General features: G+C 33.2%; 1 protein-coding gene and 1 pseudogene across 1 annotated transcript; both read right to left on the bottom strand.

Moving 5' to 3' along the window:
- Window positions 1-11,861: 11,861 nt before the first annotated feature.
- On the bottom strand, window positions 11,862-16,084 carry LOC110656898 (O-fucosyltransferase 30-like; annotated as a pseudogene).
- Window positions 16,085-16,449: 365 nt separating this feature from the next.
- LOC110656580 (transcription factor MYBS3) lies at window positions 16,450-23,188 on the bottom strand. Its single transcript, XM_021813437.2, has 3 exons — window positions 22,651-23,188; window positions 17,855-18,063; window positions 16,450-17,238 (listed from the first exon to the last, which is right to left on the bottom strand). Exons 1-3 carry the CDS (start codon window positions 23,129-23,131, stop codon window positions 16,726-16,728), a joined length of 1,203 nt encoding a protein of 400 aa, XP_021669129.2. The 5' UTR covers window positions 23,132-23,188; the 3' UTR covers window positions 16,450-16,725.
- Window positions 23,189-26,307: the final 3,119 nt, after the last annotated feature.

Genomic DNA, 26,307 nt, shown 5'->3' with positions numbered 1-26,307 from the left:
AGGTTTGACACTTGGCACAATATGATTGGGTCACTTAAACCTAGAACCAATCAAAGGGTGACATGTGGCAAGGGTTTAATGTATTAACCTAGCTATATAAGTATTGTTATGAATTAAAAATATGACAACCAGCAGCCACACTTCTTTGTCACGCCATTTTGAAGCTCTCCCTCTCTTCCTCTTCATCTCTCATAAATTCAAAGAGATTAGCCATCAATCTCTTGAATTAAAAATACTAGAAATTGTTTTTAGTATCCTGTTTATATCTCTAATCTCTTAAAAGGCAGAACTTGAATTTCTAATTAATAGAAAAAGCTTTAGAAGCTATTCAATGTCTGCCATAGGTGTTCTTGGTGTGGACAAGCTAGAGGGACAACATTTGGTGTCCTGAAGACGAATCTCAAAGGCGCAAATACACTGCAGTACATCAAGAGGTTAGTGTATTTGTTCTTGATTTAATCTAGGGTTCTAAAATTAATCTGATTAATTTTAAAATCTTAAATAACAAATACAGATCTAGAAACATATTAAAAGAGTTTTAATATATTGTTTATCATTGAAATCAAATAGATAAAAATAAATCTTGCATGATGCATGTGACCCTAGGTAAAAATTTTGAATTCAATGGCATAAACTTGTGTTTTTCACGCTTCCGTTCCTTTCAATTTGTATCAAAGTCACTATATTTGCCATTTAGGTTGTTGATTATATGATTTAATTGTTTGATTTAATCATGAGATGATTGATCCATTGCTGGCTGCAATGGATGTGTGGCGACACACATGGTGAAGCCACCATAGGTGGGGGCAACAAAGGTTCTTCAAGGTGGCGTAAGGTTTGCTTTTTAATTTACAATTATTGTATGATTTAAAAACTCATCCTATGTCTAATTAAATTATTTAATTAGAATTTTAATTACACAACTAAATTATGATTCAAATCAGAATTTTAAAAATTGTTTGAATGTGATTCAAATTTAAATTTTAAAAGTTGTTTGAATGTGATTCAAATCTGAATTTTTAAAGTTGTTTGAATCATATTTAAATCTGATTTTTAAAGTTGTTTGAATAATATTCAGATCTGAATTTTTAAAAATTATTTGAATGTGATTCAAATATGATTTTTTAAAAATTGTTTGAATGTGATTCAAATCTGAATTTTTAAGGTTGTTTGAATGTGATTCAAATCTGAAATTTTTAAATTTGTTTGAATGAGATTCAAATCTGAATTTTTAAATTTATTTGAATAATATTCAAATCTGGATTTTTTAAGTTGAATATGAGATATTCAATTTAATTTAAGTATGTATGTTTTATTTAATTGTTAAATAGTGATATGCATGATGGATGATCATGGACTATAAAAGACCAATATGATTGGATTTATTTCTTTTATGTTTCTTTGGGATTGTAAATTAATTAATTTATTTTAATTTATTTTGGGCATGTATTATTAAGTTTGTAATAATTTTTGGGTTGTAATTTCATTTATTTAAGTTCTTGTAAATTCGCCTTGGTATGCCAAGGATTACTATGTAATATTGGATTGCAAGAAGTTCAAGGAAGTCAAGAGCATTGGTGGGACCAGTGGGAGGAATTCAATATCAAGTGTTGATTATGTACTCCTTCAGCAACTCTTGTAAAATGAATGAATGAAATGCACCTAGGAATGCCCTGATTCAATTCTTGGTGGCTCAGAATTGAATCCCTTAGAAAGTCCATGATCATACCATATTTACTGCTTATCCATGAATGCATGAGATGTATGGGAATGTATGCAATTATATGATATATGCATGCTAAATGGATAATGTGCAAAGTGAGACCGTAATAGTAATTATGATGGCTATAAAATCTTCCAAACAAATGATTAAGTTGGAAATGGTATAATTAAAGTAATTATAACATAAGCCCTCCATTGGGGCAATTATTTTAAGAAATTTTAAATAGTTGCATGAGATGCAATTAATTTAAGAGATTTTCTTAAGAATAATTGTTAAGCATGAGATGTTGTAAAATATGTAAATGGTTTGGTGGCCAATATTGGATGTACCTGAGGACATTAAAATTATTTGCATAATTACTGATTCAATGGGATCAACTTAACTAATGCAAGATAAGTCAATAATGAATGTACCTGAGATTTTGAGCATTAGGGGCTAGGTAAAGGATTGAACCTCACATGAGATGTGATGGGCAAGGAGTTGCTCACTTATAGTTTATTGTAATTCCAATAATGGATGTACTTGAGGATGATCAATAGAATTATAAGAATTCAATCATCCACTAGAAATCCATCCAACTAGGATTTCCGTTTTCTACTCTGGAAGTGTAGGATTCGCTAAGTTAGTGGGAGGACCAATTTGATTAAAAGACCATAATCATTTTGGTTAATTACATGATACATTTACTAATTAATCTGGTTATTTTCTGCAGTTAATTTTCTGATAAAAATGAGCACAAAACAACCACTACCATCCAATATCCTTGCAAGCATACTTGATCACAATAGGTTGACAGGACCTAATCTGTCTGATTGGCTAAGAAATTTGAAACTTGTCCTAAACCTTGAACATATAGGATATGTTCTAGATTCAAATGTTCCTGGTCCCTTACCTCCGAGGCCACACAAGAGGAACATGAAACTTTGGACAAGTGAAAGGAGCATGATATGAGAGCTAAGTGTTACATGCTTGCTTCCATGAGTAATGAGTTACAGAAGCAATATGAGAACATGCAGAGTGCGAGTGAGATCCTCCTTCACCTACAAGAGTTGTATGGTGAGCACAGCAGGAATGCTAGGTATGAGATATCTAGACAGCTATTCCGTATGAGGATGTCTGAGGGACAGAATGTTGGGGATCATGTCCACAAGATGATTGGTGATTGAGCGGTTGGAACATCTTGACTTCAACATGGATTTCCAACTACAGACGGATTTGATCCTTGATCCTTCCTGAGACTTTTGGGAATTTTGTGACAAATTTCCATATGACTAAACAGGAATGCACCTTAGCTAGTTTACTCAACATGCTGGTTATTGCCCAAAAGAATATGCCAGGCAATAAAGGAAAAGAGGTAGCTTTGGTTGCATCTTCTTCTGCTGGAAAGTCCAACAAGAAGAAGGGCAATAAGAAAAAGAAACCTCAGATTCCTGGTCCTTCTAAGAAAATAGCTAAACAGAAAAGGAAGACTAAAGCTGATGAAGGCAAAGGAAAGTGTTTCCACTGCCAACAGGAAAGTGTTTCCATTGCCAATAGGAAAGTGTTTCCATTGCCAGTAAGAAAGTGTTTCCTTGGCAGTATAGCAATCTAAAAGAATACAATGCCATGGTGAAAACCAACTCAAGTTCAAAATATATTTGGCACTTAAGGTTATGTCATGTTGCAGAAGATAAGATTGCAAAACTGGAGAAAATGGGGATTCTATCCTCAATGGGCTTTGAGCCTACTCCAACTTGTGAATCTTGCCTTCAGGGCAAAATGACTAGATCACCCTTTGTTGGACAGGGGCTAAGAGCTGAAAATATTTTAGAGCTAATACATAGTGATGTATGTGGTCCATTTAAAGAAATGGCTAAAGGGGGTTTTCATTATTTTATTACCTTTACTGATGATAAATCAAGGTTTGGGTATTTGTATTTGATGAAATACAAACATGAATCTTTTGAAAAGTTCAAAGAATTTAAATCTGAAGTAGAAAATCAAACAGGAAAGAATATTAAAGCTCTTCGATCAGATCGTGGAGGTGAATATTTGAGTACTGAATTTGATGAATACTTGAGAGAGCATGGCATTGTTTCCAACTGACTCCTCAAGGAACACCACAGTTGAATGGTGTATTTGAAAGGAGAAATCGTACCCTATTAGATATAGTACGTAGTATGATGAGCTATACTGATATGCCAATCTCCTTTTGAGGATTTTGCATTAGAATCAGCTTTGTATATTCTGAATAGGATTCCATCAAAATCAATTTCTTCCACACCTTATGAGATATGGCATGGAAGAAAACCAAGTCTTAAGCATGTTAAGATTTGGGGTTGTCCAGCTTATATCAAAAAGCTGAACATTGATAAATTGAAAACCATATCAGAAAAGGGTCGATTTGTTGGATATCCAAAAGATAGTTTTGGATATCATTTTTATTTTTATTTGCCTACATCACAAAAGGTTGTGATAAGTAGAGATGCCACATTTCTTGAACAATAGTTTGTCCAAAAAGGAGGCAAAGGAAGGCAAATAGAGTTGGAATTAGAGAATTCTGACCAACCAACAGATCCGATGGATATAGATCCATCTAGTCAACCTATACCCGTTGATGAAACATCTACAGCTGTTTCTCGTAGAACAACCAGGGTATCTCACCCACCAGTGAGATATGGTTTCCTTCATGAAGAAGAACAAGAGTTGTCTACTCATGAAAAAGTAGATCATGGAGATGATCCACTTACCTATGAAGAAGCTATATCAGATATAGACTCTTCAAAGTGGATTGATGCTATGAAATATGAGATTGATTCCATGTATAAGAATCAAGTTTGTGATCTTGTTGACCCACCTGAAGGTATTATACCTATAGGGAACAAATGGGTTTTCAAGAAGAAAATTGGTTCTGATGGAAAGGTAGAGACCTATAAGGCAAGGCTAGTAGCGAAAGGGTTTCGCCAAAGGCAAGGAATCGACTATGAGGAGACTTTCTCGCCTGTTTCCATGCTTAAATCAATTAGGATTTTATTAGCAATAGCTGCATACTATGATTATGAGATTTGGCAGATGGATGTCAAAACAGCTTTTCTCAATGGATACATTGAAGAAAACATTTTCATGGAACAACCTAAGGGATTTGAATCCCAAGATGGTTCCAAGGTATGCAAGCTAAAGCGATCCATTTATGGGTTGAAGCAAGCTTCGAGGAGTTGGAACATCCGTTTTGAAGAAGCCATTAAATCCTTTGGTTTTATCAAAAATGAGGATGAGCCATGTGTATATAAGAAGGTTAGTGATAGTGCTATCACTTTACTTGTCTTATATGTGGATGACATACTGTTAATGGGTAATGACAAAGGTATGTTGACAATTGTAAAGGTATAGTTGTCAAATACATTCTCCATGAATGACTTAGGGAAGGCAACCTATATTCTTGGGATTCGCATCTATAGAGATAGAGCGAAAAGAATAATTGATTTATCTCAAAGTCTATACTTGAAAAAGGTGTTAAAGAGGTTTAACATGCTTGATTCCAAGAGAGGATTGTTACCAGTGAGACATGGTATCCATCTTTCTAAAGAGATGTCTCCAAAGACACCTGAAGAAAGAGATAAGATGGTCAGGATTCCATATACTTCGGCTATTGGAAGTTTAATTTATGCAATGTTGTGTACTAGGTCAGATATCGCATATGCTGTTAGTTTGACTAGCAGGTATCAATCCAATCCAGGTTTGGAACACTGGATAACTGTCAAGAATATCCTTAAGTACTTGAGAAGAACTAAGGATTTATTCTTGATATATGGAGGTGGAGACTTGCAATTGGATAGTTATACTGATTCTGATTTCCAATTAGATATCGATGATAGAAAGTCTACATCTAGATATGTGTTCATTTGTAATGGAGGTGCAGTCAATTGGAAGAGTTCCAAACAGACCACGACTGCAAATTCCACTACAGAGGCTGAGTATATTGCTGCATCAGATGCTGCAAAGGAAGCTGTTTGGATAAAGAAGTTCGTGACAGAACTTGCAGTAGCTCCTTCCATTGAGTCAGCAGTTCCACTACACTGTGACAACAATGGAGCAATCATACAGGCTAAGGAACCAAGATCTCACCAAAAATCCAAACACATAGAAAGGCGCCACCATATTATCAGAGAAATAGTTGGGCGAGGTGATGTAGCCATGCAGAAAATAGCATCAGCTGAAAATCCAACTGATCCATTCACTAAGCCTATGTCACAGACTTAGTTAGACTGACATCTTGAGAACATAGGTCTAAGATATTGTAATGAATGGCTCTAGTGCTAGTGAGACATTGTTAGTAGTATGCCCTAGAGCATATCATTTAGTATGTATCTTGTACATATTTTTATTAATAAAAGGCATTTTCACTTTTCCGTTTACATAATATATTTATGTGTAATAAAAAAGGTCCATTGATATTTTCTTAGAAATATTATTCTTAAGTTGTTAAGAATATGAGTGACATTATTTCTAGCACAAAGTATCATAAATAGGTTCACAATCGATGATACTTCATGATAAGGACATGACTTATCCAGAAAGATTGTATTCATGTTTGTTACCAAGTTATTTATATGAGATATAAATAAGATGGAATGGTGAGTCTCATGCCATATAGCAAACATGATAGGCACTTATAAATGATAAGTAGGTCGAATCAATGACACTTATGACAAACACATGGAGTTTACTCTTGTCAATGTTTTGTCATAAATCATATCAGTGCATATAATCTTTAGACCTGAGATAGCACAATTATCTTGTATATAGGTAGTTTGAGTTTGATACTGGCTTCATACTTATACTGTGTATAGGTATATGGGCATGTGTTGGCTCCTACTAGTTATATATGGAGGTAGGTGTTGATCAAGATGGAATCTGTTCCTCTAAGTAAATAGAGATAAAATCCTATGTTCATTTAATTATTCTTGATGTTTCAAGTTCCTGGCCAGGACAGATAGATTTATTCAGAAAAGAGTTTCTGATGAGAAAATCTTTTTAATCAAGAACTGGAATTAAAAGATAACATAATATTTATAGCAAATGGAGTTTGACATAAATCATGACTCCAGCTTGAGTTGGAATTTTGTAATAGAGAGATTCCAGTGCATGGTAACATATGATTATAGGTTCATTTAAGGTAAACCTTATTACTAATTGGGTGGCTATGGCATGCTATGCTAGGTGTTAACCATGGTCTATGAGGTGCATAAAATGATTTAGAGAAATCATTTATGGTAAGAAAGAGTTCTGATGATATTAAGAGTTGATATCATATCTCATTGCCAATTAGTGATGAGCCTAGTAAGTCACATATATACACGAGTTATCATCTAATTAAATATGATTTAATTAATTAATTAATTAATTAATTAATTAATTAAAGAGTTTAATTGATTAATTAAATAGGTTTAGTTTGCAATTAGATTGCAAAGTCCCTAGCATAGCTTGAAACCAAATCTAGATTATTGGATGTATAGTATAAGTTAAATTTATATTTAAAGTGTTTAAATATAAATTTAATTAATGAGAAATTAATTAATAGAGATTAATTAATTAATTTATATTTGATATAAATTGATTAGAAGAAGAGAAATAATTATTTTGGGTTAAGAACTCAAAATTAAGACACAGGGGCATTTTGGTCATTTCACAGGGTGATATGTGGCACCATGAGATGGTGACACATGGCATTATACATAAGCTTACCAAATGTCTTTTAATCATGTAAGATTATTAAAATTAATATTAAATATAGGTTTGACACTTGCCACAATGTGATTGGGTCACTTAAACCTAGAACCAATTAAATTGTGACATGTGGCAAGGGTTTATGTGTTAACCTAGCTATATAAGTGTTGTTATGAATTAAAAATATGACAACCAGCAGCCACACTCCTTTGTCACGCCATTTTGAAGCTCTCCCTCTCTTCCTCTTCATCTCTCATCAATTCAAAGAGATTAGCCATCAATCTCTTGAATTAAAAATACTAGAATTGTTTCTAGTGTCCTGTTTACATCTCTAATCTCTTAAAAAACAGAACTTGAATTTCTAATTAATAGAAAAAGCTTTAGAAGCTGTTCAAGAGCTGTCATAGGTATTCTTGGTGTGGACAAGCTAGAGGGACAACATTTGGTGTCCTGAAGACGAATCTCAAAGGCGTAAATACACTGTAGTGCATCAAGAGGTTAGTGTGTTTGTTCTTGATTTAATCTAGAGTTCTAAAATTAATCTGATTAATTTTAAAATCTTAAATGGAAAATACAGATCCATAAACATATTAAAAGAGTTTTAATATGTTGTTTATCATTGAAATCAAATAGATAAAAATAAATCTTGCATGATGCATGTGACCCTAGGTGAAAATTTTGAATTCAATGGCATAAACTTGTGTTTTTCACTCTTCCGTTCCTTCAACACTAGGGCTATGTCTACTAATCCTACGCCCATGAATCAAACCTCTATGCTCCACTCTTTTAAACAACACCGACAGACCCTCAGCACAAATAATAAAAAGATAAGGTAAGAGAGGATCACCTTGCCTTAACCCTCTGTTAGGAATAATAGGCCCAATCTCATCACCATTCAAAGCAACTGAACAACTAATAGTTGACACACAAAGCATAATACATCAATCCACTTCTGCAAGAAGCCTAACTGGAACATCATTAATCTAAAGAAAGTCTAGTATACCCCATCATATGCTTTACTAATGTCAATTTTCATAGCAACCTCTCCTCTATTACCTATATTCTTCCTCTTTATGTGATGAATAAGCTTGAAAGCCACTATCACATTATCTGAAATCAACCTACCAAGCATAAAAGCTAACAAATATAAAGAAATCATGCCTGGCAATAATTTCTTGAGCCTATTAGCTAACACCTTAGCTATAATCTTATGTAGAACATTACACAAGGAGATAAGGCGAAGATCCTTAAGCATAGTAGATGCCTCCACCTTAGGAATGAAGACACTAATGGTATCATTCAGACCTTCTGAAAAGGAACTAGTAACCAACCAATGCTGACAAGATCTGACCACATCAGATCTAATAATAAGCCAAAATTTTTGACAAAAAGTAGGATTAAGACCATTAGACCCTGGACTCTTATCTAGATGCATCTAAAAAATAGCCGACGAAAATCCTTAAGAGAAAAAGGAGCTATTAAACTAGCATTATCTGAATTAGAAACTCTCACCTCAACTAGGTTAGCAACCTCTTCATTAACATCTCGGCCACTTGAGGGAGCTAAAAATAACTCATTGAAATAAATGAACGCTAAACTCTGCATACTCGCTTTATCCTGCACCCAATTACCAAACTGGTCCTTAAGCGAAGTAATGAAGTTAGACCACTTTCTTGCGAAACACTAGGCATGAAAATAGTGCATATTAAAATCCCCATCCTGAAGCCAAAGAGACTTGGCCCTCTGCTTCCAATATGCCTCCTCCTAAGTCAATAATAAATTGAGATCTTCTTTACCTTGCTTCAACTCATCAGTCGACCTCCCATCCCATTTAGCCTGAAGGACATCAATATGCTTCTTCTTTTCTACAATACTAGCTTTGAATATGGAAATTTTTACCCCACATCTTAAGAGCACGATTGCAATCATCCAATTTCTTAAGCAAACTACCTGAAGAAGAAACCCAACAAGAGCTCACAATATTAAAAATATCTGAATGTAAGAGCCAAGAATTCTCCAACCTAAACCTCTTTTGAAATGACATTCAATCCTTCACTCTAGTATGGAGCATTTTTGGAGAATGATTTGAGAATGAAGCAACCAAATTACACAATCTACAATGAGGGAACAAATCCATCCAAGCTTGATTAGCCATAACTCTATCCAAATGCTCCTACACCTATATATCAGAACCACATGCACACTCCCAAGTATAGGGATGCCCCTGCAGCGTTAAATCCATTAACTGACAATTAGACATAGCCTCACGGAATCCATTATATAAACTATCTGTATGATTAGCTCTACCTCATTTATCTTCCACATATAACAGGTCATTAAAATCTCCAATATAGACCCAAGGCATGGAAAAAAGACCCGAAAAATGAGTGAACAATTGCCAAGAATCTCTACGCCTACTTCTTTAAGGAAAACCATAATAACCAGTTAATCTCCACTAAATACCATTATGACCATTAATAAACATATTAATATAATTAGTAGAGTAACCAACAATATTAACAGTATGAAATTGCTTCCATAACACAGCTTGGCCCCCCTCCCCTACCAATACGATCAACAGCAAAGCAACAATCAAAACCATAAGACAAATGCAACTCTTTTATTTTACTATAATGGATGGACCAAAGTCTCAGTAAGAAATACAATATCAGACTTATTCATTTTAAGAAGCTCTTTAAGAGTTAAAACTGCTCGAGGGTTGCCCAGACATCGATAATTCCAACTTATGCAATTCATGGCCGTCGGCAGGCCTGAGTATCAGGTCCCACCGCTATAAAAGATTCTAGGGTTACATTGTTTAATCCAGCCAACTACTCTACTCCGACTATTGAGCCATCAACATTATGAGTATACACCTCAGTATGCTGCCTTTTTTTCTCTTTATCAATATCTAGAATGCAATCCTCTTCTTCAACTAAAATGGGCCCATCTTTCAATATCTTTTTCCAGCTCTGACCCAACTCATTAGGTCCTAAATTCTGATCCACCTGACTTCCTACATTCTTATTTTGCATTGGTATTGGACCATTGACCAAAATAAATCCACGCGAATGTCCCACGAAAACATTAGTTGTTACAAGTTGGGTTTCCTTACATTTGAAACCCATAATTCTCGCCTTCTACTCAGCAATACTGCCCTCTGTACCATCTCGGAGCCATCTGTCTCCATTCACCACCATTTGTCATTATGCCACATAAAGCCAAGGGCCCCATCCTCTAATTGGCTCAACACCACCATTCTCAAAGAGAACCTCACAAAATGAAAACTTGTTACGCGTTAGCCTGGACGGCAAATCGCCTCAAACACTACATGTTGAATCACAAGACATGGCTCATCTCCAGGATGGATCCTATCAAATATGTATTCGAAAGCTCATTCGTGCCAGGCAGGATAGCCAAGTGGCAGGTCATACTCTCCCAATATGACATAGTCTATATGACCCGAAAAGCGGTGAAGGGTAGCGTGATCGCCGATCTCCTAGCAGAAAATCCTATCCAGGATTATGAAGCTCTGGATTTTGAGTTCCCTGATGAGCATATTAATGAAGTAGACTGCGAAGAAGAGGGGCCAGCCTTTATATGTCCAAGCTTACAGCATATGAAGTAAAACTAAGGCAAACGTTCATACTTAAAATTCACTGCAACCCAATTATTTTCACCTTTCTTGATCCTTTTTCACCTTTTCAGCAGATTTCTGATATCCACTGATACCCTCATCCTCATATAACTCCTCCACATCCTTGAGAAAGCTATGAATTTTTCGATTAAGTTGCCCAGCTATTTGGCAAGGCTCTCCAATATATCCACTTGATGTAGTGGAACTTGGGTTGGGATCTCATCCTTCTGTAAGTGATGCATCACCAATAAATGATTATTGCATGTCCAGGGTCCTCCATCAACCACACTTTTCAAATCCACGGGATGAAAAAATTGAGACAAGAACAATTATAGTCCCACTTCTTTGACACAAACCCCACGACCTGGATGCCACAGATGTGCAAGAATATTCCGTATAACATTGAAGTTTATGGTTCATTTATTCAAAAAGTGCCCAATCAAGCAGTAATCCAGATTCTCTTGTTGTGCTTGTTCCTCTAGGAAATCAAGAACCAATTCCTCATCCTCATCAGCCATAAGAGTCAAATTTGGAAATTCATATCCATTAAGAGAAAAAACAGACTTGCTAAGCGTTGCAAGATAGAGACAGAGCACTCACTATAAGGGTGAGACAAAACACTTATGACTTCCTCAACTTCTCACGGTGGTTGAAACTTAAAAATGAAATATTTAAATTAAAATTTTATGCAATAAAAACAATTTGAAAGCCCAATTAAACTTGTAATTAAAAATCATCCACTCTTTCAGACCTGCTAGATATGTTGACAGTATGAAGAAGTATGTTAGGCAACCTCTAGTAATGACAATGCATCTTTATCTTGCTCACTCCATTAATCCATGGACCATGTCCAAGTTTAAAGCTATGCCCTGCAGCTGCAATTTTCTTTGCTATTTGTATCACCATGTCATCTTCTTCTCTCAGAAAGTACGACTTAAAATGGTCCAAGTCACTAGCCAAGTCACCTAACTAACTCCTAGTCTAATTACTTATAAGGAAGATCAGTCATTACAAAAATATGAATGGGCTGAGGACCCGTTTGCTTTAAAGATTCTAACTTTTGTTTCAAGACCAGAAAAGTAGATTTCCAATGGTTCTTAAACTGACCATCTAATAATCTGAGCTATGCAGAAAGAAAAGGAGGCTTTATAGTCTCTATAACAAAATTTCCCCTGATCTTAAGATTTCAGGAACAAAAGAAAGAAATTTACTTTTCTCAATCAAAGATTTTATCCTTTGATCCCTCTGCACTTTATGGATATCAATAGTAAAAAGGCTTCTAAATGCCAGAACAGTGGCAGATTTAGATTCGGAACCTGGTCCAAGTGTTTTATATACATCTCTATGCCTCCTAACATATGAAATGTTCTTTTTCTTCTTGAGTTGCTCATCAGGTTGGAATTGATCTAATACTCCATCCTCTACACCATTCTTATAAGTCCAAACTGTGGTTCTGCAATCTTCATCTATAGCATATAAACACTTGTCTATATTACCATTAACCCTAATGAGTATAGATCCACATTGCCTAAGATTCTCAAACAAAGAGGACTAGGCATTCAAATCATTTAACAAGTGAAATCCTTATCCATACTGCACCATGAGGACACAAAAATCCTGAAATCTATGGCTCGAATAAAAGAAGGCACCAATGATGAAATATCAACAATGTCAACCATGGAGATATATCTGCAAAGACATGGCATGCAGGCCAATCTGAGAAAGGGATAACAATGATTACTTTTTTGAATAAAATATACTATATATTAACCAATTTTCTGAAAATGGAAAGAAAGCAAGGCAAATCATAGGCAAAACCAAACTTCAGCAATTTTGCAGTCTTTGTCCATAAAGGGTTGTAATTCCTTTGCCTAGCATTCAGAAAACAATAGATAAAACATATAACTTGTTTGAACATAAATTGAGGCAATGATTGCTAAGATGTCATGTCTATTTGGTTTGCACCAAAGGAATTTTTTTCCCCTAACTCTCATTATATCATGTAATCTCCATTACTTCAGCTACTGTTGTTTACTGGTTTACAACCCCTCAAGTGCACGGATCGCAAACAAGTAATACAGTAGTGTATAAAGTATCATTCCCACGAGGACCATGTTGAGTATCAAACTATAGTGATTTTAATTATCTAGACGATCGAATTGTATAGAAATAGTAATTAAATATAAATTAAAAGAAATAAAATCTAAAATAATTAAATAAACTTGAATGTTAATTAATAAAATATTCTAAAGTTAGGGTTTCACACTTCAATCAATTATAGAATCAATTTAATTCATTCGATGAATGAGAGATTATTACTTTGAAGGAAATTAATCTTAAGTCCTCTCTCAAGGCACTCAAATTGTATTTTAATTAACCCAAACCCTACTTTCGTGCCGATTAAATTAATTACAACCCATTATGTTCTTTGATTAATTATTAGATCTACATAGAATTTCAATCTATCTCTAGATCAAGAATTCTACGTTCAAAATCTTGATTTTCTATTATTAATATTCACCTTTCAGTCCTTCAATTAATATCTAGAATCAATATTAAGTAGGTACCAACATATAGCATGTATTAAGAACACAAGATATTGAATCAAAGAACAAAATGCTCAATATATTAAATAAAATCAAACAAGATCCACAATTAAATTGAGAGTACTACATCTCTAACCCTAGAATAAAGAAACTACTTACATATGGTGAGTTTTACAATTAAGTTTATAAAATAAGAAAATAAATGAGAAGAAATAGAATGGAAGAATCCAGATGGAGAATTGCAGTCTTAGACTTTTGAAACTTTAGCTGAAAATCCTTTCTAATAATCTTGCAGATCTTGTTTCTCCTTTACCTTTCTCGAAGTTAATGTGCACTCTTAAATGTAAATTGATTCCCCCCTCCCTCAATTCTTGACTTATTATATTTATATCTAGTGTAAAAACTCTTATTTCAGAGTCCTAAAATCCTTAGAAGTCCATCCGGATTGAGTTGAAAGGAAGAAAAGTCGGGTTAAAATTACTGTCTCAGGACAGTACATGGGCCGTGTAACGTTACACGGGGTCACCCCGTGTAATTTTCTGTAGCTTGAATTTTTTAGTTTTCTTTTGTTGAGAAGGTTTTGCCTTTCTTGAAGTTAATGTGCACTCTTAAATGTAAATTGGTTCCCTACTCCCTCAATTCTTAACTTATTACATTTATATCTAGTGTTAAAATCCTTATTTCAGAGTCCTAAAAGCCTTAAAAGCCCATCCAAGTTGAGTTAGAAGGAAGAAAAGTCAGGTTAAAATTGCTGTTAGAGGATAGTACACAGGCTGTGTAACGTTACATGAGGTGACCCATGTAATTTTCTGTAACTTAAATTTTTTAGTTTTCTTTTGTCCAAAAGGTTGCATGGGGTTTAGGAGATTACACGGGGTTAGTTACACGGCCCGTGTAATTCTTCTAGCCTTTTATTTTTCACTTTTTGACCTTCGAATCTCTTTCATACTCGTCTTTGACTCAAGAACTACATAAAAACACCTGATAAAATATAAAAATTAAAGAATTGGATTGGATTAATAAGTTTTCTAAAATATTACTTAAAAATACATAAAAATAAATATAAAAAGAGACTAAATGCTAACAAAATGTAATGAATATTAATTCTAAATGTCTATATAATTTGACTTCATCAACTGTAATGCCAATTACATACCAAAAAGAATGTGTAATGATGATTGCTTAATTGCTAATTTTTTACTTCTATCACCACGATCCTTACTGCCACCACTCTTGCCATTGTCAACACCACCACCAAATGAATTAAATATAGAAATAAAAATTATCATCACATTAAATTAATTTTCATTCTTGTAAACCAGGCAAAAGACTAGAATGACCATTTCATTACATTCTATTTCATCACATTCTACCAAAAATAACCTGATTTTGTAAACAGAGGAATAACCATCTTAGGCCCAAGATTTCTATTGGGATTCTACAAAACAAAACCTATATCCAACCGAACAAAATAAGAGTGTCTGTCCTAGTTGACCTGAACATTTCAATTGTCAAATACCCAACCAATATAGGAACGAAGATTCCATACCTTCTTCAATTTCTCTTTTCCTCCTACAGTTTTGTCATATAGACAAAAAAAAAAGAGCCAAATTTAACATTGCATTGTTATAATCAAATAAGTAAAAAGCTCATCTAAATCCAGTATTCAATACCAAAACTCTTCGGTTAATCAAAATACACTATAAGCATTAACCCTATGTTTGGATTGAGAAAAATTGGAGAGAAAAGTAAAGAAAAGAAATATAATTTCTCTAATTTCCTTTGTTAGGATAGCAAATAAAGAATTGTATTAGGAGAAAAATTATCTTCTCTATTTTAGTATGATATCCAACCAATAGAAAAGAAATTTAATTTTTATTCTCTTCTTTTCTCTTCATTTTTCCTCTTTAATTTCCCCTCCTTTACCCTACACAATACGGATCCAGGTAAAAGTTAAAAGCCAGAAATGAGAAATCAAACACCTTTTCAAATTAATGAAACAAATATTGTGAATACATGCAAACATCCAAATCTGCATTTGCCTTTATAGATACTAGAAAGAAGCCCACCAACCTCCCAGTTTTAACCAGTTCAATCTCATGATCCCAAACGGAAACCCTGATCTCCTAATCTCTTTAGGTCCCGAAACTCTAAATTTAGGGCAACTACCAAGAGCAACAGCATAGTGATCAAGAATCGGAGGGACCTATTCAAAATTCCAACTATAAGTATCCCATTCTTGAACTCCGATAGCTGGTTGCTGAACCCACTATGCGATGCTTGCCAGAGGAACTTCTCTCCTCCAGTGAGGGTTTGGAAGCTGCTGCATTGAGGGGTTTGGTTATTATGACAAAGAGATTTGGAGGTTTTAGAATAGGAAGTGAAGAGGACAAGAAATATGAAGAGTGAAAAGACACAGCTGAGCAAAACAAAGAGTGGAGATCTACAAGGAACTAATGGCTTTCTCTTGTTTCATGATTTGGTTGTGTGTGTGCGTGTGTATGGAAATTGATAATGCTGTTCATGGCTTTGTCAAGCAAATAGATGGTAAGCTGTGTTTAAGATTGGAGAGGAAGGTCTGGGAATTCGGGCCACTGGGGGCCTTGCAGGCATTCCAATCTACTCCTCTAACGACGAGGTCAATCCTTGATTTTCACCGTATCTGAATGAGCGAGTCCCTTTTGCCTGAACTACTCCAGCGCTTGGAATGTTGTTCATGGAGAACAGTAATCAAACTAAGCTACGTGATAACTTTTGACTACTTTAGTCAGCAACTCTTCTACTATCAGCTAGGTGTAGGGTGCACCCAACATTCTGCTAATTTTGGCACTATAAAATCAAGAGAGAAGCAGCATAGTAACATACAACTTAAAATTAATACAGATGTTAAAGATTCAAATAATTTCTGACAAGATGCTACAGCCAGCCTACCTGAAGCTACCAACTAAAACAAGCTACTAATACTTTGGGGGAAAATTTTATTAAAAGATCCCACAAACGAATTGTAAATGAACCCAATACAGACTGCACATTATTGTCTTGTATTAACGGTAGTGTCTCAAGCTCATCAGCACTGAGATAAACCTACGATCTCATCTCTGCCATAGCTGCCTTTAAACTGCATGGATTGGACTACTGCTTGAGTTCATGTTTGAAGCATTAGAACCCGGATTTGCATGGAAAGCAGATTGTCTGGATGATCCTTCAACCAATTTTAGGGAAAGAGAAGAGGGGCCAGCATCACCAATTGACTCTCCTAAACTCAGTTTTGACATGCCAACCAGCTCATCAACATTGATTGGGCTTTTTGAATGTACTGCTGTTGGCTTGAAAACCTCATGTGTCTCCTTTTTACTTGGCTCTGCACCACATCCTGACCAAAGCGGAAATGAAAATGGGAAGAATGGTGGAAAATAAGCTGGGTATATAACTGGGTAGAAGGACTGTGAGCTATCTGGCTTTGGAGGAACGGCTTCTCCCTCATTGGAGTTGGTGGAATCCATTGATTCACATTCTTCTTCCAAAGGAGGAGGAGCAGGTAAAGGATCAGGATTATCGGTATGTGTTTCAGCCCGAGAATCGTTGACAGTCAAGAAGTCTTGTGATGCCATTGGAGTATCAACTGGCTGCAAAATACAATAGGGCCAGAAAGAAATATACATCAGATAACTACAAGATAAGGACCAGAAAAAGGACGCGGAAGGGGAGGGGGGGGGGGGGGGTGTGTGTTGTGTGGGCCTGTGGGGGTGGCCATATATCCACAAAACCAACATGAGAAAATATAGGATGAATATTTATCAATAAAATACTAATATCATAATCATGACAAGACACAGATGGCATTTTAGAGGCATCTAAAAAACCAAAGTTTCCTATGTGAAAACGTTAGTTGAATCAGATAATTACTTACACAGGAAAATTAAATTCTCTCCACAAGAAAAAAGGGTATATCCTCAGTACCCGGATAAGGACCATAATAATATAGAATTATCCAGGTTAATGTCCAAGGAAACAGAATTTGTTCCTCTATGCTCAACCAAAAATTAACTGACTCATCTAATTATGTTATCTATGCCTTTATTCCATAGCAATGAAGAAACAATATGTAATAGTTTTTAAATCAAGCACAAGTGTGTTGGCACATGCATGATCTTTTCATTAGTATAGAAAGGCAGCAAAAAAAAAAAAAAATATATATATATATATATATATATAGGAGGTGGGAAAAAACAAGGTGCTTACTTCATCAGCTACTATATCAAACAGGCTGGACCGTCTTTTCCTCCTAGAAACATTGGTTTGCCTGATGAAATATTTTTGAGCATGACTGGCCACCTGAGTAGGTGTCCTTGATATAACATAACTGCGTGCAATTCCACGCCAATCGCCTTTGCCAAGCTTCTGCAGGCCAAATAGAAACATCCTATGCTCCTCTTCAGTCCATGGAACACCTGCACAACTTACAATGTCATTTAAGATAAATAGGTGCATATGCCATAAAAGTAACAAAACAATCTAATGCTATGTTTGGATATAAATGACGTTGCGTTGGTTCAAGTAATATGAAGGGAAAGTTAGCCCATTCTTTAATTTGTTAGATTGAAAAATTCACAAACAAAAACTAGACTCACGAGTCATGAATGTAATTGAGAACTCATTTGAAATGAATTTGAAATAAAACCTGTCACAAGGTATTTGAAATCTACACTTTTTCCACACACAAAACTAACCATAGTTACCTAGAGCGTGATACATTCAGGGCATGATATGTGGTACGCCACTTAATGAAATACAAGTATGTAAAAGGTAACTTAGTTGGTACTCCAATTTTGTTTGAGGTACACGAATTATATTTATTTAGTACTTGAATTATATTTATGTTGCATAATTCATTTTTAATTTTATTTAGCATAATATATTTATAAAAGATAAAAATATTGTTTTGATATGAATAATTAGTTTTTTTTTACATGACAAAAAAGTTATTCAAAATTCATTATTATTATTATTATTATTATTATTATTATTATTTGTTCAATAAAAATAATTTTAAATAATTAAAAAATATTATTAATAATTACTAGTGTTTGTATTTCCTAAGAACTCCCACATTTCCAACAGTCAATTAGTCAAGAGGCGTTATTGCATATTACTCCCCCAAGGTCTCATCTAACCAGCTAACCCCACTCAAGAGTTCCATTTAATTTTTTCTTGCTCATTTCTATTTCTTATTCTTCTTGCATCACTGCTTCTTTTTCTTCTCCTGAGCATGGTTGTCGCTTTTTCATCTCAGTTTATCTTCCTTCTTTTCATTCTCCTTTTTCTTTTCATCTTTCATAGAAACCCCTATTTTGGCAACCCAAATCTAGTGATTTGGAATGCAAAAATCCCGCAAATTGGAACACGTAGCTTAGATCACGGTAGGGATGAGCGAATCTGGTATCTCTGAAACTAACCTAGATTCATGAATATGATAAATTAAAGAAGTCCATATATGATTATATATCCCAGACTCCAACCCAAGCTTAGCTAACACAAGAAAGCATCACTTCTAACTTAAAATACTTTGTTCGACGAAGTTTTCTTGCATAGAAATTTATCCATTCTGCTTTAATTATATGCATGAATCACATCAGGACAAGCAACTTCACAATAAACCCAAATTATGAGGCATTTCTAGCATATACAATTCAAATTACCACTCTTTAGGATAAATTAGCATATCATATGAAAGTAAACACAGTCAACTAAAATACAAAATATCCCCACATGAGCTTTATCCAGAATAAGATGGTAAAACTTAGCAGTTCATACTTTGTGTTCTTTATTGAGGGAAAGCCCTCAACTTTCTTCTTCCTAACTGGGACATTAAGAATAAATAAGCATCACTAACCTAATGAATAATGCAATTATTTTCTATTTCAAGCTAAGTTTATCAATTATTTGGAAAGTAATTAACAACAAAGGATGGTATTCCAAGTCTAAGTCTTTGTTATGCGCCCTAGAATAGGATCAAGTCACAGGCCATTGGATAGGATAGTCTTCTTCAATGTCGGATGAGTTTCCCTTGTTGGTATCTTGGCCATTCCATGAGCGATCTATGGTGAATTGCAAGAAAGCTCGTTGGAGGAGCTTTAACCTCAGAATTGTAGTGAATTGTAATGAAGCTCGATAAAGGGAGTTTGTAACATCTTGACAATGTTGTTCAAGAAATTATGCTTGTCTTTACTCATAAAAATGGTCTCCTTATATAGAGATTACTTGATTTCATAATAGGAATTCCTTACAAATAGAAGCCACATTCAAGGCCTTAATTTAAGATAATTACAATCAGAATAATATCTCAATTGGAATATATATTTTGGCTAATAATTAGCTATTGTTGATTCGCCTTGATGCTGTAATTTATTTGTTGATAATGTAATTTATTTGTTGCCATTTTCATTCATGTAATTTATTAGCTGATTTTGTAATTTATTTGTTGCCATTGACTTCCTTATTTGTGGTCCACGCCTTATATAACCCTTTCCTATGAATGCATCCGTAACAGTCACAAACTAGCTTGGCAACAAAGGTCATAGACAATACCATAGTTCCTTCTAATTCTAACAATTGTAAATGGGTGAAGATTTCAATAATCTCCTCCACTTCTCTCCTTTTCCAATGACAATTGGAATAAGACATTACTTATGTGAGCCTCAATTAACTAAATCCATTCAATGGATGAGACTAATTTCAAATTAGTTGTGGTCAAACTTGTAATCTTATTTACATTAGTTATTTATGTTGAAGCATGCGATACTACTGCTTCATACTCCAAATACCTGCAGCTTCCATGAATCTAGTTTTATGTATTTTAATATTTAGTTTGACTTCAAAATCCTGAATTCTAGCTGCTGAGATAGATATGGTATGTCTAAACATGTAAGACCAATCCTCTAACTAAAATGGATCAATCCTCTCTCAGTTGATTAGGTCAAATTTTGCTTTATAAAAATCTTTGTACTGCTGAAAGAAATATAATGGAAGACAAACAAAAAATAATAATCTAAACTTCAGCAGAAATCTTTTTATTTTTTGAGTTTTTCTTCCTTCAAACCTAAGAAGTAATATCAGAGCTTTATTGATCTTAAGGGACATAATTAAAATTTGTTCTTGTTATTGAAGTATGACTGCAAATGTTTCACTTCCATCACCTCCAACGTTCAAAGGAGAGAACTACAAATTCTAGTCTATCAAAATGAAAGCAACATAGTGAAGAATTAACAAAAAAATTTCAAAGCACTCTCATTTCTTCATCCAGCAATAGATGATTCAATATTTTCAAGGATTTTGGGAGCAACCAGCCAACAACAGCAAAATCAGCATGAGATACTCTTTAGGAGGAGTTCCAAGGTTCAGAAAAGGGTTAAGTTGTTAAATTTTAGAAGTAAGTTTGAGTTGTTATAGATGACTGAAGAAGAGATTGTCAGAGTTTTATGTTTCAAAGCTATTTAAGGATGTTAATCAAATGAAAATTTATGGGGAGGATATTTAAGATCAAAAGATTGTGGATAAAGTGTTGGTAAGCATACTTGAAAATTTTGAGCTACAAATTGCAGCAATTGAGGTATCAACAGATGTTAGCAAGCTATCTATCAATGAAATCACTAGATCTCTATAAGCTCAAAAACAAAGAACAACATCAAAGAATCATCTTCAAAAGGAAGAAAAAATTGCAAGGAATCATCCTCCATGTGGCAATTGTATGAAAACCGGCCAATAAAAACAAAGATTTTTGGTACAAGGGAAAGCCACAATACTTCAAATATAAAAGGTTTGTGCATGTGGATAAAGCTTATAGATTCAAGGAAGAACAAACAAGAAAAAGAAGAATTTTTGTTATGAGGAACAAGAAATTTAATGGTGAGAAGTGCACCAAAAAAGGAGAGAGATGCTCCAGAAAATTAATCAAGAATGTTGGAGAGATGTGCTCTTTGAAAGTTGGAGAGATGTGCTCCAGCAGAACAACTCAACAAACTAAAAGAGAAGTGCTCCAAGACAACCAATCAAATCAAAAAATTGGAGAGAAGATGCTCTAAGATTACTCAATTTGGAGTCTTGAGGAATGTTGAATTATGTGATATTATTGCTTCATACTCCAAATTTCTAAAACTTCCATGAATCTAGTTTATGTATTTAATATTTAGGATGTGTTTTATATAAGGTTAAAAAATCAAAAGTTAAATATTAACTTTGTAAGTTTTAACCTTTAAATAGGGTAATTATTAACCTAGACACTCAAAATTAACATTTAACCCCTCTAGAAGGCATAAATATTAATGAGATAAAAAATTAACTTATGAGTATACCATCAACATTAAGGAGGGGTTCCATTAATGAGGGATTAAAAGTTACAAGGTAATTACTCTTGTTAACCCCCCACCAAATGCCCCCTTAGTTTAAATTCAAAATCTTGAAACCTAGCTACAAAAGTAAATATAATGTCTTAACCAATCCTCTAAATTGGATCACTCCTCTCTTAGTTGATAAGGTAGAACTCATGTCACATTTTGCTCTATAACTAAAATGTAATAGAAGAAAAACATGAAATCAATCTAAGTTCTAACAGAAATCTCTCTAATTTTTCTTACTTTTTCTCCCTTCAAACTCGAGGATTTACAGCCTAAAAAAGATGCTTCTGTTTACTCCAATCTGGTGATCTAAGCCTGCGGTAAGCTTGAAATTACCGACTCTTTTTAAGATTAATACTTCTTTTTTCCCCAGAAAAAACTTATCCTCATACAGTCTTACCAAAAAACAGAGCTTCTGCAATGCCCCTGCCATATATTTTTTTATGTTGAATCTTAAATCACTTGACAGTCTAATTCTTCTCTGAAACTCACCAACACAGAAACAAATCCATATAATTCCGCAACATATATTCGCTTTATAAAAAAACAAATGGACTAAAAAATGATTCAATTCTAGAATTAATATCCGAGAAGAAACGAGCTAAAGCTCAATTTTGCAATAAAATAGAAGTATATCTGTCTAACCTTTCTTTCGCTCACGGCTCGAAGAAGAACCAGGAACGAAATCCTCAGAAGCGTAGCCGTCAGCAGCTCCGCCGTGGTCGGGTGTATCTCCTCCAGGGGATCCGGGGTTGTTGGACCCGGATGCGTGGGCCCCAGCGGGATTGGGAGACCCTGTGTAATGGCTTAAATTGCCCATGCTAGCACTTTTCCTGATCGACCCGTCGGTCAATCGGACCCCGAAGAGCTTGACCCCGCGGTTAGGGCAGGTCCGCGAGTTGTGACCGTTGTGGCTGCAATGCGAGCACCGCCTAGTCATCGCTGATTCGGATCGGATAGATGGAAGATTTTTTATACTATCCGGATCTGAGAGAATCCGAATTTCTTGGCCCGATAAATGGGCAATGGCTATGCCTTCTCCTATTCTCCTAGCTTTCGCAGGCCAGAGAGAAGAGAGAGAGAGAGACAGCAAAAGAGAAACAATATCCTTATATCCGACGCACATAATTTAGGTGATCATTATGGATAAAGGAAATTATTTGATGCTTCGCGGAAGTCTGTCCTTTCTGCGTAGCCGCTGATCTCGTCAATGAAAATGAGACTCTTGTCGTCCAAATAGTGTGGATAGTTTCTACGACTTCAATTGCAACAAATATAATTAAAAAAATAATTAGATAATATTATTTTTATAAAAAATTATTAATAATTAATTAAAATATTTTTATAATACCATTGAAATGAAAAATATGTTTTAAAAAAATAAAAATAAATAAAAAATAGTAATAGATAAGAGTAAAATTAAAAAAATAAATAATATTTTTTTAAATAAAAAATAAAGTAAGATAAAAAAAATTTTTCTAAATCCAGAACGAGCATCAAACATTTTTTAATGTCATGCTAGTTGGTCTGATTTAAAATAATTTAAATATTAATTTAATAAAACATTTAATGATAATTATTTTAATTAAATTAGTTTGATAAATTCCTATTATAAATATACTCACTAAATATTAAAATTGTATTTCTAATAATAAATCCACTATATATTTTTATACTATAATACATTTCCACATGATTAATTAATTAATATTGAAATTTTAAATGATTAATTTACAATATATTTTTAAAATATATATATATATAATCTAATAAATACTCATCTTCATAAATTAACTCATTTATATATTAATTTTATTTTGTAATAATTTGACATGCATATATATAACTAAATAATTATAAGATATTAAGATGTAAATAATATAATAAATAATAAAAATATATAAGAAATAACTAATAATCATTATAATTTAATAAAAAAAATGTTATTAGCATTATCCTTGCTATCTCCTCAGGGTTGATGTTGATCGAGTCATTAAGCACACTAAGTGCCATAGTGATAGCGCTTCGACACTTTTTTGAAGGCCACGAGTGAAAAAGATCCTGCTAATTAGTAAGGAAATTCACAGGCGAGACCCTCACATTTTTTACAATCAATTCAACAAAAGAAGTATACTGTGAAAGAGGATTTTTTTTTTTTTTTTTAATCTTTTTCAGTCACGTTTTCCCCCCTTTATCCTTCTCCCCTCCATTTTTCAAATAGCTTAAAATTTTATATTTATCTAACTTACTCATGCTCACTTCTTTTTTCAATATATTTATCTAACCACTTACTCATGCGGTGGCGCTAGTCTTTTAAACACGAGAGCTTCATCCCATGAGAATGGTCTTTTCCTTCTCCCTAAATTTTAGTAATTATAAATTTAAAAATATAATATAAAATATTTTAAATTTTAAAATTTTATATAATAAAATCATTCTAATTATTAATAACTTGTTTATATAATTCAAAATAACAGTATGAATAATTTTCTCTTTTTTATATAATAATAGCAAAATTAATTATAATTTTTTTTATAAATTAATCATAAAAAAATCTCAATCTTATAAAATAATAAAATTTTAGATGTATAATAACATATTAAAGGGACTTTACTTTCAAAAACAATAGCCATCGTCTACGTTATCACTACTTTATATTGTCCACATTAACTAAATATTAAGAGTTAAAAAAATTTTACTATATAAAATTATAAAATTCAAAGAGTTTCATATTATGTTTTTATATTCAAGGACAACTCTATTATAGCTCCTAAAATGATGATTATTGAAATTTGTCCTAAGAGTGACTCTATTTGCTATTCTATTATCTTTACTCAGTCTTTACTTGATACGACTCATTAACTAGAAGATAATAAATATGTTATGAAAAAAAAAATATGAATAAAAAAAAATTATCTTTATAATAGAAAAATAACTATTATAATTTATAATTAATAAAAGTTAAAATTTTTTTAATAATTTAACTAATTAAAAATTATGAACTGAGTTTAAGTTTGAGTTTGACAAGCAAGCTAAATGTGAATTAAGATTAGAAATGAAGATTATCATTCATGAAATGTACGATGGGGTTATTTTATTGGGAGCGAATCTTAATCTAGATGAAGGTGGTTGGGATATAGTTATCGATGTTCCACGTGGATATTGTAGTGGGTGGCAGGTGTGGCATATTCTAGCGTACGATCTCATACAGGATATATGTTTTTGTATCCAAAGCTCATCCATCATCTTATCCATTGGTACTAATCCTATTTTATTGTGGAGCCCATTTCTTTTTTTTTTACTTTATTTAAATAATAATAATAATAATATTTTTTTTTTCATTTTATCACCATTGATAGGAGATAAAGAGAGTAAAATTTTTTTATATGGAAAATATATTTTCAATTTATATTTGCAAAATTTTATCCACACCTTGGCCAAGGACATTGCCATGTGATCATGCACGGCGCATTGTACGGTCTTGATTAAATGAAAACCGTGTCTAGCTCGATCTTTTGAATGCCGCGTGTCCTTTCTGATCTTGGTCTTCTAATTTAAAATAGAAAAAGAAAGGTTGTTAATGTGTCCTGTGAAGTGAGAACGTATAGCAGTTGAGAACGTATAGCAGTTGATGGTTCACACTTCACCCTTTGTCCATTACTTTGACCTTTGACCTTTCTCTCCTGTCTTTTCTTCTCCTTCCCAGACGCGTAAGTTTTACAAGTCTTGCTCTTATTTCAAGTCTTAACGGCCAAAACGACATAACACATCACGTGCTTGATTGTCTCGTTCTATGTCAGAGTAACTTATAATCATTTTTTTTAACAAATATTAAAATAAAATTTTGATTTTATTAATTTATTTACTTCTTTTTATTTATAGATATTTTGATTGCAAATCTATTATTTTTATATTATTATTTTTTATTAGTTTGACAATTATTTACTATTATTTTATTCTATGCATTTTTAGTCAATATTAGATTATTTTATTTTATACTAAGAATTTATATTAATACCTTTTTTTACCATTATTTTCTTTTAACTACATTTAGTCAATATTATTGGGAAAAACTAATTTCAACATAATAATTTTTTTGGAATAAATTTATTAGTATGACATAGTATTTGATAATTATATATTTTATATGTCATCTTACTTAGTATTTCATTTTCTAATGTCAAATAAAATTTTATAAATAAATAAAATATATTACTATACATCAATATTAAATGATAAAATTAATTACATAATTAAAAGAAAATAATTACTATTATATAACTAGATAAGTTATCACTAATT

Source organism: Hevea brasiliensis, chromosome 9 (assembly GCF_030052815.1).
Source record: "Hevea brasiliensis isolate MT/VB/25A 57/8 chromosome 9, ASM3005281v1, whole genome shotgun sequence".
Classification (NCBI taxonomy): Eukaryota; Viridiplantae; Streptophyta; class Magnoliopsida; order Malpighiales; family Euphorbiaceae; genus Hevea; species Hevea brasiliensis.
The sequence above is the reverse complement of the archived record's forward strand: the minus strand, read 5'-3'. Positions and strand labels throughout refer to the sequence as shown.